A 12266-nucleotide genomic window follows, 5' to 3' on the forward strand; every position below is an offset into this window, starting at 1 on the left:
TCAAGCATATGATCAAGTTAGTATTTTCATTCCATTTACAGTATACCTTTTAGTAAACCTTTTCGTCTCTTGTTTCATGCTAATAAATCTAGTTCGTTGCTAAACTTTATGTTGCGCTTAGCTTAAAGAGTCGCAGTCCATCAACCGCTAGCCAACACAGACGCATAGCATGTGTTTTGGTCGAGCTTTGTTTATAATAATTAACCGTAGGTCGAACGTAGCGATAACTCCGAGTGTGGCAATAAAAGCAATCCTAGTGTGACGACATAATGACGACATAATTACGTCATCCATCTGCGTGACATTTTGCTGAATTTACGTTGCTGCTGATGAAACACGCTTTCGCCCCCACGGCCAAAAAAATAGTTAGGCACCTATGGTGTAAGTATACCCACAGCCTTATTTTTTCATTTTTTAATATAAGTTTGTACATTTTATCAAACAAGCATGTCAAGTTGATCAAACTATCATTTTAAAACTATAAATCAGGTTGACCTACTTTTCTTGTCTGGCTGTAGTAGTATTCTATTTTATGACAAATGTATAGATTTGACAAATTTAGATATGAATGCTTCAGTAACTCAATCTCAGCAGACAAGATCTGTGATTTTCTTGACAGGAAAAAATACTTCCAAGGATTGGGTTGTACATGAAGAAAAGCTTTCTGTCAATAGTTTTGGTTTTACCTTAGCCAATAAACCATCTCAAACCTGCAAAACGATTTCCATTGTCAACAAAGATTGCACATTGAACAATTTTCATCATGCATCTCCTGAAGTCAACTGCACTTGTTTACGTCCAAAGGAATGTAAAAAGTGTTTTCCTGCTCATTCCAAGTGTCAAAAAGATAAATCGAAAACTAATACGCAAATAAAAGAGAGTGATTTATGTATGTCACACGCAGTTATTGAACATGAAATAGTTATTATTGAGAGACCTGCATTCTCACTTGCTCCTGGCAGAGCATTCAGAAAGCATGAGCCACAAATAAATGATCCAGGTTTAGACTTTTTTTCATCAAAATCAATAAAAAAGGAGAAACACTACAGTTCTATTTCTGCAAACAATTGTTTGCCACCAAGTACATCTACCTCACCATCAACCGCAAATAGTACTGCTCATGGTAACAATAACACCAACCCATTGACTGATCAACCAAGTATATTGCCATTGCAAAGCATGGCATCTGATACTTCAATTGTTTCCCAAGTGAATAAACACATTGTAAAATGCTCTAAATCACCCACAAAGTCATGGCTGCTTAGACTTTTTGATTCACAGGTATGTTGTTCATATATATCCTTTAAGGGTACGGTAATTGTAATTATACATGTTTAGATAAAGAATTCAAGGTGACGTTTTTACCAATTTGGTGGTTTGTATATTCATAATATGAAGCAAAATTTAATAGTAATATTTTTTCAAAGCTAATCATGGCTATTAATTTTTAATGGCCTATTTATTTCATTGTAGCATTAATGCACATTTGTTTAATATTTGTTGTGTTTGTATATAGACCAAAGACCACGCATACTAGTCTTACTTATAAATGCATTTTCTTTTGTATATATATTGTAATATGTGACTTTGATTCTGTAATCCAATTCATCATAACCAGTGCTTTATTTTGCACAGGTTTTCAACATGTCAATTGCTTTGCAATATCTTTACAAATCTAAGGAAGCTGGAGTGCTAACTTATTTGGGCAACAAACTCTTTATGTTTCCTAACACTGAAGTCGACTTTTATTTACCTGAATTACTTATCATGTATATTCATATGAATCGTGATATGAGAGATGCGATTCATTCTTACATTGTAGCCAGGTACAGGTGTTTCAATTTTGTTTTTTTTAAACTTTGTTTGAATATAAACCACCATGCTCTTAGACCCCTATTTTTTGTAATTGACTTTCACGATTTTATCTCATTTGCATAGTTTCATTGTATCTTGAAGAAAGCCTTGGAGACAGTTTCTTAATAGCATAATCTTTCACTTGTGTGACTTCAAACCATCCGAAATAAAATGTTGTTTAATTTTCAAACCAATCATGCTGCTGGTATAACTGAAAGTCAATGAACGTTTGAAGCTAAAAATATATTTCTTTATTCTATTGCACTTCAGTGGGGAAAGTGGGTAAGATAATAGGAAATGTTTGGATCATAATATTTTTAATTTCAAAGCCTTTGGGTCTAATGATAATGTGATTCTGATTGAACATCGTGTAGGGTTTGATTTATAGTGTGGTTATTTTAAAGCAGAATATATCAAATGAGATTTCATCGTAGAAAGATTACCTACACATATATTTGCATAAAATGTTAAAAACTTATGACATACTTTTATATAACATGATGTCAAGAAAGCATGGAGTAATCGGAGCATCCTCATTTCTAGGTTCCAAATTTACTTTTATTCTGAACTTAGTCCTTTTTAGGTGCAACGATAGTATTGATTTTTCTTCAAGTTGTATATGGCTTCTAGCCGGATATTCTTCCTTCCAAAACAAGTTATCGAGTTATTCCAACCGTGCACAGAAGTTGAAAAGCTTAATCTTGAATGGAAAATTAAGCAATCAATCTTCTAACAGCAAACGCACTGAAAACAAAATTTCCAACACTTCATTAAAAACGTCTCCAATCGTGTATGACCAGAATGATGTCAGTGAAAATTCTAGTCCAAGACACAGAAGAAAATTATGCAAGAGATCAAATTCAGATATTACATCAGGTATCGTACGCTAAAAGATGTTATTTTTTCTTTGATTTCCTGAATCATTTCATTTGGAGTAGCATCACTCTTTGCTTGGTGTGTTGCTGATTGATTGCAACATTTTACTTTGTTTCTTATGAACTTGCAATAGATGTGTTTAGTTTTGAAATATTATTTTTTGGATTTGAAAGAGTTCTGTGTATTTCTGTTTCGGAAAACCGTCTGTTATTACAATAGGAAACATATCAGGCCTCTAAGCTCCCATCGGCCATGGCCACCGTGAGTTCGTTAAATGGGGTCTGCTACTATTCGGTGAGTCCGATTTGGTGAGTCCGATTCGGTGAGTTCCTAACCTCTAACCCCTAACCCTAACTCTAAAACGGCAATGATAATTAGGCTACGGTACCCGATAATTTAAAAAAATAAAATTTGAAAAAATCCCCTGTTAAGGGATCGGACTCACCGAATCGGACTCACCGAAACGGGCCATTCCGCGTTAAATGGCCTCCGAAACTGCCGCACCGAGAGGCCATGTTTGGTTGCTGGCTTCCACAAACCAATATTTCTCCACTCTGTTAGTGTTTGAAACTTTTTTTTTCACTTGCGTTCGTAGTCGTACACGAAACCTTTTTTTCTTCACTTGCATCCGCAACCTTTTTTCATTACCAGGCAAAGTAAATTGTCATAAACAAGGCTCACTCGTCATTGAGAAATATTGCTTATGAAGTTATGATTGACAAAAAGTCTGATCATTGACTTCTAAAAACTCGAAGACTAGCTCTACATCTTCTTGTGCAAATATGTTTCAGGGCCTTGTTTGCATTGTTCTTACCCAAGTGAATGCAAAACATGATATCAATTAACGGATTTCTAAAAACACATAAATTAATAATGGACTTTTATTTTGGTTGCCGGATGCAAGAATTTGTCCACCGAGAAGTAGCTCTGGTATGTCATGCTTGGTCGTTGGAAAAATAAAGAAGCTTAGAGGCCTACATAGTGCATAGGCTGTCATTATATTTACATTTTGTGTTTAATCACACAGAAAACCATGACATGGGCTCTAACAGTGAAAGCGAAGAGAGATTGTTGACAGGCCATGCTTTTGAGAGTCATGATCTTGCAACGTTAGCCGACAGGCTACAGCCTGAACAAAAGTTTATCAAAGCTTTGATGTGCATTGGGAAAAAACTTACAACACAACCCACAAAGGATACTAAAACACGCAGGCAAGATCAGATAGTGCTCACAATAATACTGTACTTACTTGATAGTATTGCGGAAAGTAATTGTACTTGTAAAAGTAACTTATGTCGTTTTTTCTTGCTATTTTTAATAATATTTTTGCGTAAACTTGCTTTTCCTACATAGTGTGTAATAAATATTGCAAGAATACCAGCTTGTATCTCACAACGAATTGATACCATGCGGTGACAAGTTACTATGGCAAAAGTTTGTTTGTTTGAAATGGTCCCGGCTTGACTGTGGTTGCAAACAATTCTAAAATTGGATAACTATGGCAAGCCAAATGTGTAACGGCCTCTTCAACTTTTATTTCCACTGCAGATTAGTTGCTGAGTTGCAACTTTTAAACTTGAACTTGCCCGCCAGGGTGTGGCTGCCATTTCGCAACAGTCAACATCACATAGTCAGGATTCCTCCATCTGCTGGTGTTGTGCTCAATTCAAAGGACAAGGTTGGTAGCATGCTGGTGTGGTACGCCATTCGTCCATTGGCCCTATTGGGTCATGCAAATTGAAAAAAGTAAATTATTATATTTTTTATGTTCAAGCTAATAGAAATTCACTTCTATCATATCACCTTTGGTATTGAAATTTAGTACCGTACGAATGTAATTTTCGACTGTTTAATACAGACGAAAAAAATAAATCACTGTCTTATATGGCTTGCAGGCTCCGTATCTAATGTATGTGGAAGTATTAGAGTGTCAAAACAAAGTAACTGATGACATCCCGGCTAAGCTATTGGAGAACGTTTCAAAATTAGTATTCTCAGAAAAGAATATGAAAGAGTATGAGACTAATGCTGCCACCAATGACGGAACTTCAATTGGTTGCTATGCTGGGACAACGAATAACTTCAGTTTCACTGCCACTAACAAGTCATCTTTCGTGTACAGAGAATCAGGTAATAAGCTGTAATTTTTTACATTTAGTTTATCCTTAATTGTTGTTATACGACACCTTACATGAATGGGCGTAAATTCCGGTTTGACTAACAGTAGGTGAACGCAGCTAGAAAAGCCCACTGACTAAATTTAAGATGCAATGCTTTTAACGCAAATACAATGAAAATGAGGTGATTTTTACGTTGCAGAGGAGCACTTTTCCCTCATGCCCCACATCTCTCCACCAATACCACTACTGCTGCAGAAGATTGCTCCAGTGTTTTATATACGATGGTTACCTGCAACAATGCTTGTAATAAGAGTCTGCTCCCACAACATGTAATTTACTCCAATTTAAAGGTGAAAGCAAGACTCCATATGAAAAGGTTGAAATGAGCATCGTCGACTCTGTGTCTTTGGATACTGATGAAAGCAGTGCGCTATTGCCCTTAGATGATGATGAACAAGTCATAACTGATGATGAATGGTCTCAAAGTGACATCAACGATCTGCAATGCGAGGTATTCAACGTGATATTCAAACATTTAGGTTTAATATTCTACCGTTATAATACGTTGAAACAGCGCCGCTACTCGCTTCCAATCAATGAAAAGAAACGCGCTGCCGCTCCCGCTACTACATCTAAATATTTTTAACTAAAATCTTTAAAAATCATTCTTTTTTTTCATTTTAAATTGGAAAGTAATGCTATTGGAAGTCTGAAAGTGAAACTGAAGCAAATGTAACGCCTGTATCCGCTGCTGCTACATTGAGAAAAAAGTAGGTCGTATACTGCTCACCTCTGCTTAAATGGACCTAGATTCACCACTCGCCTACAAAACATGGCCGTCTTGGCAAGATATTTAATTACATACGTGACGGTGAAACAAATGTTATATTCTTGTTTATTTAGTAAAATTTTTAAATCTTTTTTCTACAACTGGTATATATCTGTTTGATGCAGTCCTCTATTCACCGTCGAAATGAACTGCTCTCTACTTGCTCGTTCGATTTTGCGCGGATGAATACTGAAAGTAGCAGTGACTCTCTTTCGCACGCATCTGCCTTGTCACTTGAAAGCATTGCCAGTGGAGATGGTCATGAGCTTTACGTCGGCGCTGGAGAAATAAGGTGAAGTATTTGTGAGTGTATTGCCTGTCTAACTTGTGCTTGGCCATTTCAGCTTTTTCGCAAATACGATTTGTTTGCAGTAACCAACTAACCATGAGTCCATGAATCGACTGCAAACAGCTACACTTGCTCAAAATAGTTTGACTGTGCACTAGCTTGACTAAATCCCCGACTGAAGTCATTTTCAAGCAACATTGAAGAAAACAACGTACAAATATTAGTATGGTAGCCTGATCGAGCATAAACGATGAAGAGTGGTGTCAGCTTTTAAAAATTTAGAGGTTTTTAACAAACATAAAAAATGGAGGGGTTTTCGATTTGGTATTTTTGCATAGTAAAAGGACCAAATTTATGTTAAAACGTGCTGTTGCAACATTGACCTCATCTTCCGCAATAGTTGAATTAAGCGTAATAAATTTCAGGCGTCGGCTAACACAGATGGTCAATGGTGGCCAGTTGTCCAATTTCCGACGTGATCCTGACGATCCTTCAGCTGCTGCAATGAAAGAGCCATGGGAAGAAAAAGTCCAAAGGATCCGGGAGTCGTCTCCTTACGGTCATCTTCCAAACTGGAAGCTACTCACTGCCATCATAAAGTGTGGAGACGATCTCCGACAGGAACTTCTTGCCTATCAGGTGACAATACTCGCTTTCTTTGTGTCAGTTTCTCTTTATTTTTCTGCTAAGTTGCGCATTTCTCAGATCTTTGTATAACTTTGTATAACAAACATGGAAAAGCTATTGCACTTACAATCATGCAGTTTTCATTGTGATTGCCATTTTAGACACTTTCCCAGACAGCAAAATCCGTCATATTTATATGGATTCAACGTCTATAGACTTCTACAGGCGATAAATCAATACAAAAATGATGGGTTTTTCTGTCTGAGATTGTGTGCTCAACGTGCAAATTCTTTTTCGTGTTCTGTAGATGTTGGAACAGCTTCACCAGATTTGGATCGAGGAAAAGGTTAATATGTGGGTGAGGCCATACGAAATAGTAACAACGTCCATAGACAGTGGCATAATTGAGCCGATCACAAACGCTGTTTCCATTCATCAGGTAACGTTGATAATATGTAATTTGCTCTAATAATAGTGATGCATAAATTTGTTTGTCAGCAAACAGCTTGAGGGCAAACTGTCATGTGTACATTGTCCTGCAATTGGATGTTGTCCTAGTCATGGTTTCTCGCATATTTTAGATCAAAAAGAACAGCCAGTGTTCCCTACTCAATTATTTCTACCAAGAATATGGTGGCTCGAATACGGAAAGCTTTTTGACCGCCCAGCGTAACTTTGTTGAGAGTTGCGCTGCGTACAGCATTGTGTGCTACTTGTTGCAAGTAAAAGACAGGTAGGTGAATTTTGAGAAAATATTGAACTCGGTTTAATGTCTCTTGTTCCTAGTATTGCGAGAAACAAGAGACGTTGAATCGAGTTCAAAATTTTAATTTTTGATTTGAAAATTCCTAATTTTGCTGTCAGTTAACTTTCGTTTAAACGTCATTTTTTCTCATATTGTAGACAATATTTCTCATATACACATTTAGATGTAAATTATAGATATGCTAGAACAGTGGTTCTCAAACTTTTTTCTCCATCGCTCCCTTTTCACTTCAGAAAAATGTCTTTCTCGCAAGCTACAGTCGCCACAACTGGAACATTTATAAGCTTTTGATATCCAAAACTAGGCAGAGCCGTTTTTAAAAACATGTATTCTAAAAAGAGGTTTTGCAGACACAATGGAAACATATTGCTTGATTCTGACGGCCACATCATCCACATTGACTTCGGCTTCCTTCTTTCTAGTTCGCCTAAGAATTTGGGATTTGAAAGTTCTCCTTTTAAGTTGACCAGGGAATTCGTTGAGGTGCGAGATAGTGGAGTTCATGTATTTTCTACCATTTATAGCCTACCAACTGTTAATTTTTATTGTTAATTTGTATGATTACTCATAATTACCTTCCCGTCGTCTGTTGTATCGCATATGTGATAGCAGTGTACTGTATGTTATCGCAATGGGCGCAAATAAAAACACGATTATTATTGTTATTTATTATCATAGTCACCAAGCCCAATCATATGTGAAGAAAATTTACTACTTTGTTTTTGTCCAAGGCACGATAATGAAGAGGAATGGAATAAAGCAGATGATAAGAATTTATTTGCAACTCTTTGAATATCTGGTAACCGTAAGACGTTGATAGCACCGAGAACAACTATGATAATGTTCAGTGTTCACTCTTTTATGAACAACACTGTTTTCTGTAGAAAAGGAAACAAATACCACATCATTTATACGTGATTTACTTTTGCGATTTGCTGCAATTTATCACCGGCTTCATTTGCGTTCATCTGTTTCGTCATAGGTAATGGGTGGTCTGGATGGCGACATGTTTGAATATTACAAGATATTGATGCTACAAGGCCTTGTATCAGCACGCAAGCACATGGAGAGGATCATACAGCTTGTTGACATCACGTCCGCAGGTGATCGTTGTTTCTTGGTATGGAGACAGAGAATTTGAATCAAACTTTTATAACAAGGGAAATGTAAATAAAGTGACTTTCTTTTTTCTGGTGACTATAGGCTACTAGATAAGGGAAATGTAATCGTCGCTTATCTTCGAGTTTGTGATAGTTTTAATATCGTGTGTTTCAATGTGAAATGTTTGTTTTTTTCTCATCACTTAATCCATTTTTTACGTTGATATAACGGCTGCAAGTGTCAACCAGCAAACCAAGCGTTTTTACATTAATTCAACGTCTGTAAAAAAAAAACGGTTGATTTGCTGTCTGGGTATACAATATACATATCACGACTGTTTAGTTGCGAAACGCTCCAAGCAATTTGCCACATACAAACTATCGGATTACAGATATGCCGTACGAGGTACACTACTGTATTCTGCAGCTGTGCACGTTAGTCGTGAAGTGAAATAATCTCGTTCATACCACACGCAATACAACGCGACAAGATATGGATTGGCATCGATTTATTTCACATAAAGCGGAAATGCTGTCGAAGGTTGTTTGAAGCAACTTATACAAATCTGTTCAAAGTCTATAACTTGCCCTATGCCCTCGAGTGTAATGTAGATTATGCAATCTTGTTCTGCAAACAGTTGTTGGTGTTATAATTTTCAGTGTTGTGTTTTAAAACGCGGTTTGTATGCAGTTGCACTCGTGCTGCCGTTCCAACCAGAAAGTTAGTCTTTATTCACATTGGTCTGTTGCCTTGGGTGTCGCTTTATAGGAAACAGAATGTTCTTTACATATCACATTGGTTTTTTGATAAAAAATAAAACACTGTTGTTTTATGAGATCAACACGGTGATTGTTATTTTTTTCGTTGCATAGGTCGAATGCAGCAACAGAACGTTAAGTTTTGGTGAAAAAATTAACCATGTTTGTTAGAGAACGACGAAACTTTGGCTTTTACGCCCGACTTTGAATTATTAAACTGCATGTTGGGCATTGACCGCAGATTTTCATTGTTTTGCTTTCTGAAAACTAAATTCGATTGCGGACTGGTCATGTTCTGAAATCGTTTGGCGGTATACTGATGGCAAGCTGCGCTGTTAGAAAGTGTAAAAGACTTACTCCAGATATTTTTTACTTTTATATTGTGTTGCGTCATTATTCACGTTTGATAGACGTATATTTTGCAGTGAATCTTCAAAACCAGTTTGCTGGTTCAATCAAGTTTCGGTATATTAAGAAAAGATTTGTTTTCTGAATTGTATGCCTGAAATTCATGAATTGTTGACGAATACGACGCATGTTAATTTTACACCGCTTTCTGCGTTCCGAGATTCTTGTGAATTTAGATCTTCTTTCACACACATAGCACAACACAATTCCTGGGATTTCGTGATAAAATTGAAGCAAAATGAACAAGGCAATTTGCTTCGAAAAATGTTCGCAAACCTTTTTTCATAAATTTCTAATAAAAATTTTGGTGTTAAACGAAGGTCACTGTTCGCTTGGTCACTAATCTTTGGAAACGCTATCGAATCATGTTTGCCCTTAGCAAATAAGTCTGATTTTTCTACGATCGTATATTAGGTGATTTTACCGTTTCGAAATTCATTTCTCCTTTGTAAGCCTTTCTCAAATTTGTCATGATATTTTCAGCTAGAAAACTGACCGTTTTTACGTTGATTCAACGTTATTGACCAGGTTGTCTGTCACCTTTTGTTTTCTACATTTTTGTTTGTAGATCTCACGTTGAAGTTGATCGACTAAATAACACATTTCAAAACTGTTTGATTGATTGATTGAATCTTTATCCTCGGACTGGGAAAGCTTCTTGTAGAGCTTAGTCCTGGCAGTTTCGCATACTTGTAGAGGCTTTAAATCACTGTCACAGGCCCGGTTGCGAAATTTTTTTTCCCACGAGCTTTCTGTCTCATTGATTCTAGTCACTCTAAAAGTACGATTTTCCGAAAGTGTTTTGAGAGATTGGTTGATTCAGATTGCGAAATAACTATTTGCCAATGAAATTCTGCAATGATAATAAAATATAAGCTTTCCCTAACCCTACTTTTTTGAAAAGCTCTTGTGCACCGCAAAAATTAATTTAAAGAAAAAAAAAGTTTGACATCGACAGGCGTCGAACCCTCGTTCTCACGATTACTAGGCGGAGGATGATACCACTGAACCAACCGTGCCAACGAGAAACTGTTGCATTCCACACGGTTTTAATACAAACTTTTACCAAAATATGTAAATGAGACAGAAATCTCGTGGGAAAAAATATTTCGCGGCCCGGTCACCGAGATTGACAGAGTGAAGTTTCCGATTGTTGAAGTCTTGTTGCCGGGAAATTATTCCATCCATTAGATTCCGCTGAATGGAGAGCAGTCTTTAACGTGCGTTGCTCAAGCGCACACCCCGAGAGTCGAACCAGCGCCGCTTGATCTTGAAGCTTCTTCGTTCCAGAAGTCACGCGCTAACCAACTGAGCTATCGGGGCGGCTGTAGAAACAAACGGCCTGTTTCAGCTTAATGCTGCCGGTTCCCTGTGATAATAGCTGTTTATCACGAGCTTTCCGAAGACAGTTCCCTAGTCATGTGCAATGACGAGTCGCAAATAAAACATGTTCTGCGCATTTATACGTAATACTTTTTGAACCTGGTTCGTTTCAGGGCCATCTTTGGAGTGCTTACATGGAGCCAGGACAGTGCAAGCCTTGAGAGAGAGGTTCCATCTCTCTTTTACTGAAGACCAACTTCATGAACTTATCGAAAACATGGTTGAAGGATCAATGAGATCGTGGACCACAAAGCTTTATGATAACTTTCAATATTTAACAAACGGGATCCTGTAAACTCCTGGGATTTGGTTGCTTGCCAAACTGGATTGCCTACTCACTCACTACTCAGGCTGCGTTTTCACATTTGATTTGTCGCAGTTTTATTTGTGCATACTTGTGCGTCTCACACTTGTTATTTTTTTGTACCATATTTTGTCACTTCTATAGCAATAAGCCGAAAGTTTATGTTAGGAAATATTTTGTTTGTGTGTTTTTACTAGTGCCTAAATGTGTTGTTAACCTATAACGAATTAGCCTACGCAGTAACCAATGCAATTGCAATTAGTGTGTGCACTTCTGTTCCAAAACTTTGCCAACTTGATTTTTCGTTATTTTATGCAGATTTATGATTTTATCGTTCGTTTACATTGATTTACTTGATTAATGTCATATTTCATAGTATTTACTTTTAATGATTAGTAGTTAACAATGCATTCGCCATAGCTTAGTTAAACCATAGCATTTCCAGCAAATAAAGCTGTTGTTTTTTTACCTTTTGTGGCTAGATTCCGGTCTCTGGCAACGTAGTTGTTAGGCTATTACCCGCTTATCTGGAACCACGCAAAAGCAGTTTCACATTTAATTGTTGTGAGGTCGCGCCAAGTGCTGTTTGATCAACATAAATTACACCAAAAACATTTCTTTGATTTCTTATCCAGTGGAATTTAGGCTAATGCTGTTGCTCTTTCTAGATGTTAGCTGCGAGTGCATCCATAGACAGAGCCGTTAAGGGGATAATTCAAGACCGGTACCAATGTGATTCTTTTGGGTCTCAAATTAAGACATTCTTAAGAAAAACTCACTGTATCCAGCGAATACTAGTTTGTTTCTTTAAGTTCTCGGACCCCTGGGAAAAGTTACGGGCCCGCGAAAGCTCTTTTGTTATTAGACCCTCCAAGGAGCTTCCTAATGTTGATTTACCAACACTACACGAGATTCCTTACATTCTGAGCTTTGTTGAAGGTGATAGGCTAC

At 37.1% G+C, this 12266-nt stretch overlaps 1 protein-coding gene across 3 annotated transcripts; it reads left to right on the forward strand.

Moving 5' to 3' along the window:
- Positions 1 to 450: 450 nt before the first annotated feature.
- Positions 451 to 11938, forward strand: LOC145777973 (phosphatidylinositol 4-kinase beta-like). 3 transcript variants are annotated; one of them, XM_082589348.1, is made up of 14 exons: positions 451 to 1281; positions 1636 to 1826; positions 2438 to 2730; positions 3758 to 3941; positions 4279 to 4408; positions 4626 to 4860; positions 5201 to 5361; positions 5805 to 5971; positions 6394 to 6607; positions 6903 to 7034; positions 7177 to 7328; positions 7712 to 7844; positions 8344 to 8464; positions 11125 to 11938. In XM_082589348.1, exons 1-14 carry the CDS (start codon positions 565 to 567, stop codon positions 11304 to 11306), a joined length of 3012 nt encoding a protein of 1003 aa, XP_082445474.1. In that variant the 5' UTR covers positions 451 to 564; the 3' UTR covers positions 11307 to 11938. The 3 variants fall into 3 exon arrangements, with proteins under 3 accessions (XP_082445474.1, XP_082445475.1, XP_082445476.1); XM_082589349.1 differs by lacking the exons at positions 451 to 1281; positions 1636 to 1826; positions 2438 to 2730 and adding an exon at positions 2950 to 3038; XM_082589350.1 differs by lacking the exons at positions 451 to 1281; positions 1636 to 1826; positions 2438 to 2730 and adding an exon at positions 3557 to 3660.
- The last annotated feature ends 328 nt before the right edge of the window (positions 11939 to 12266 follow it).

This window comes from Aplidium turbinatum, chromosome 10, assembly GCF_918807975.1.
Source record: "Aplidium turbinatum chromosome 10, kaAplTurb1.1, whole genome shotgun sequence".
Lineage (NCBI taxonomy): Eukaryota > Metazoa > Chordata > Ascidiacea > Aplousobranchia > Polyclinidae > Aplidium > Aplidium turbinatum.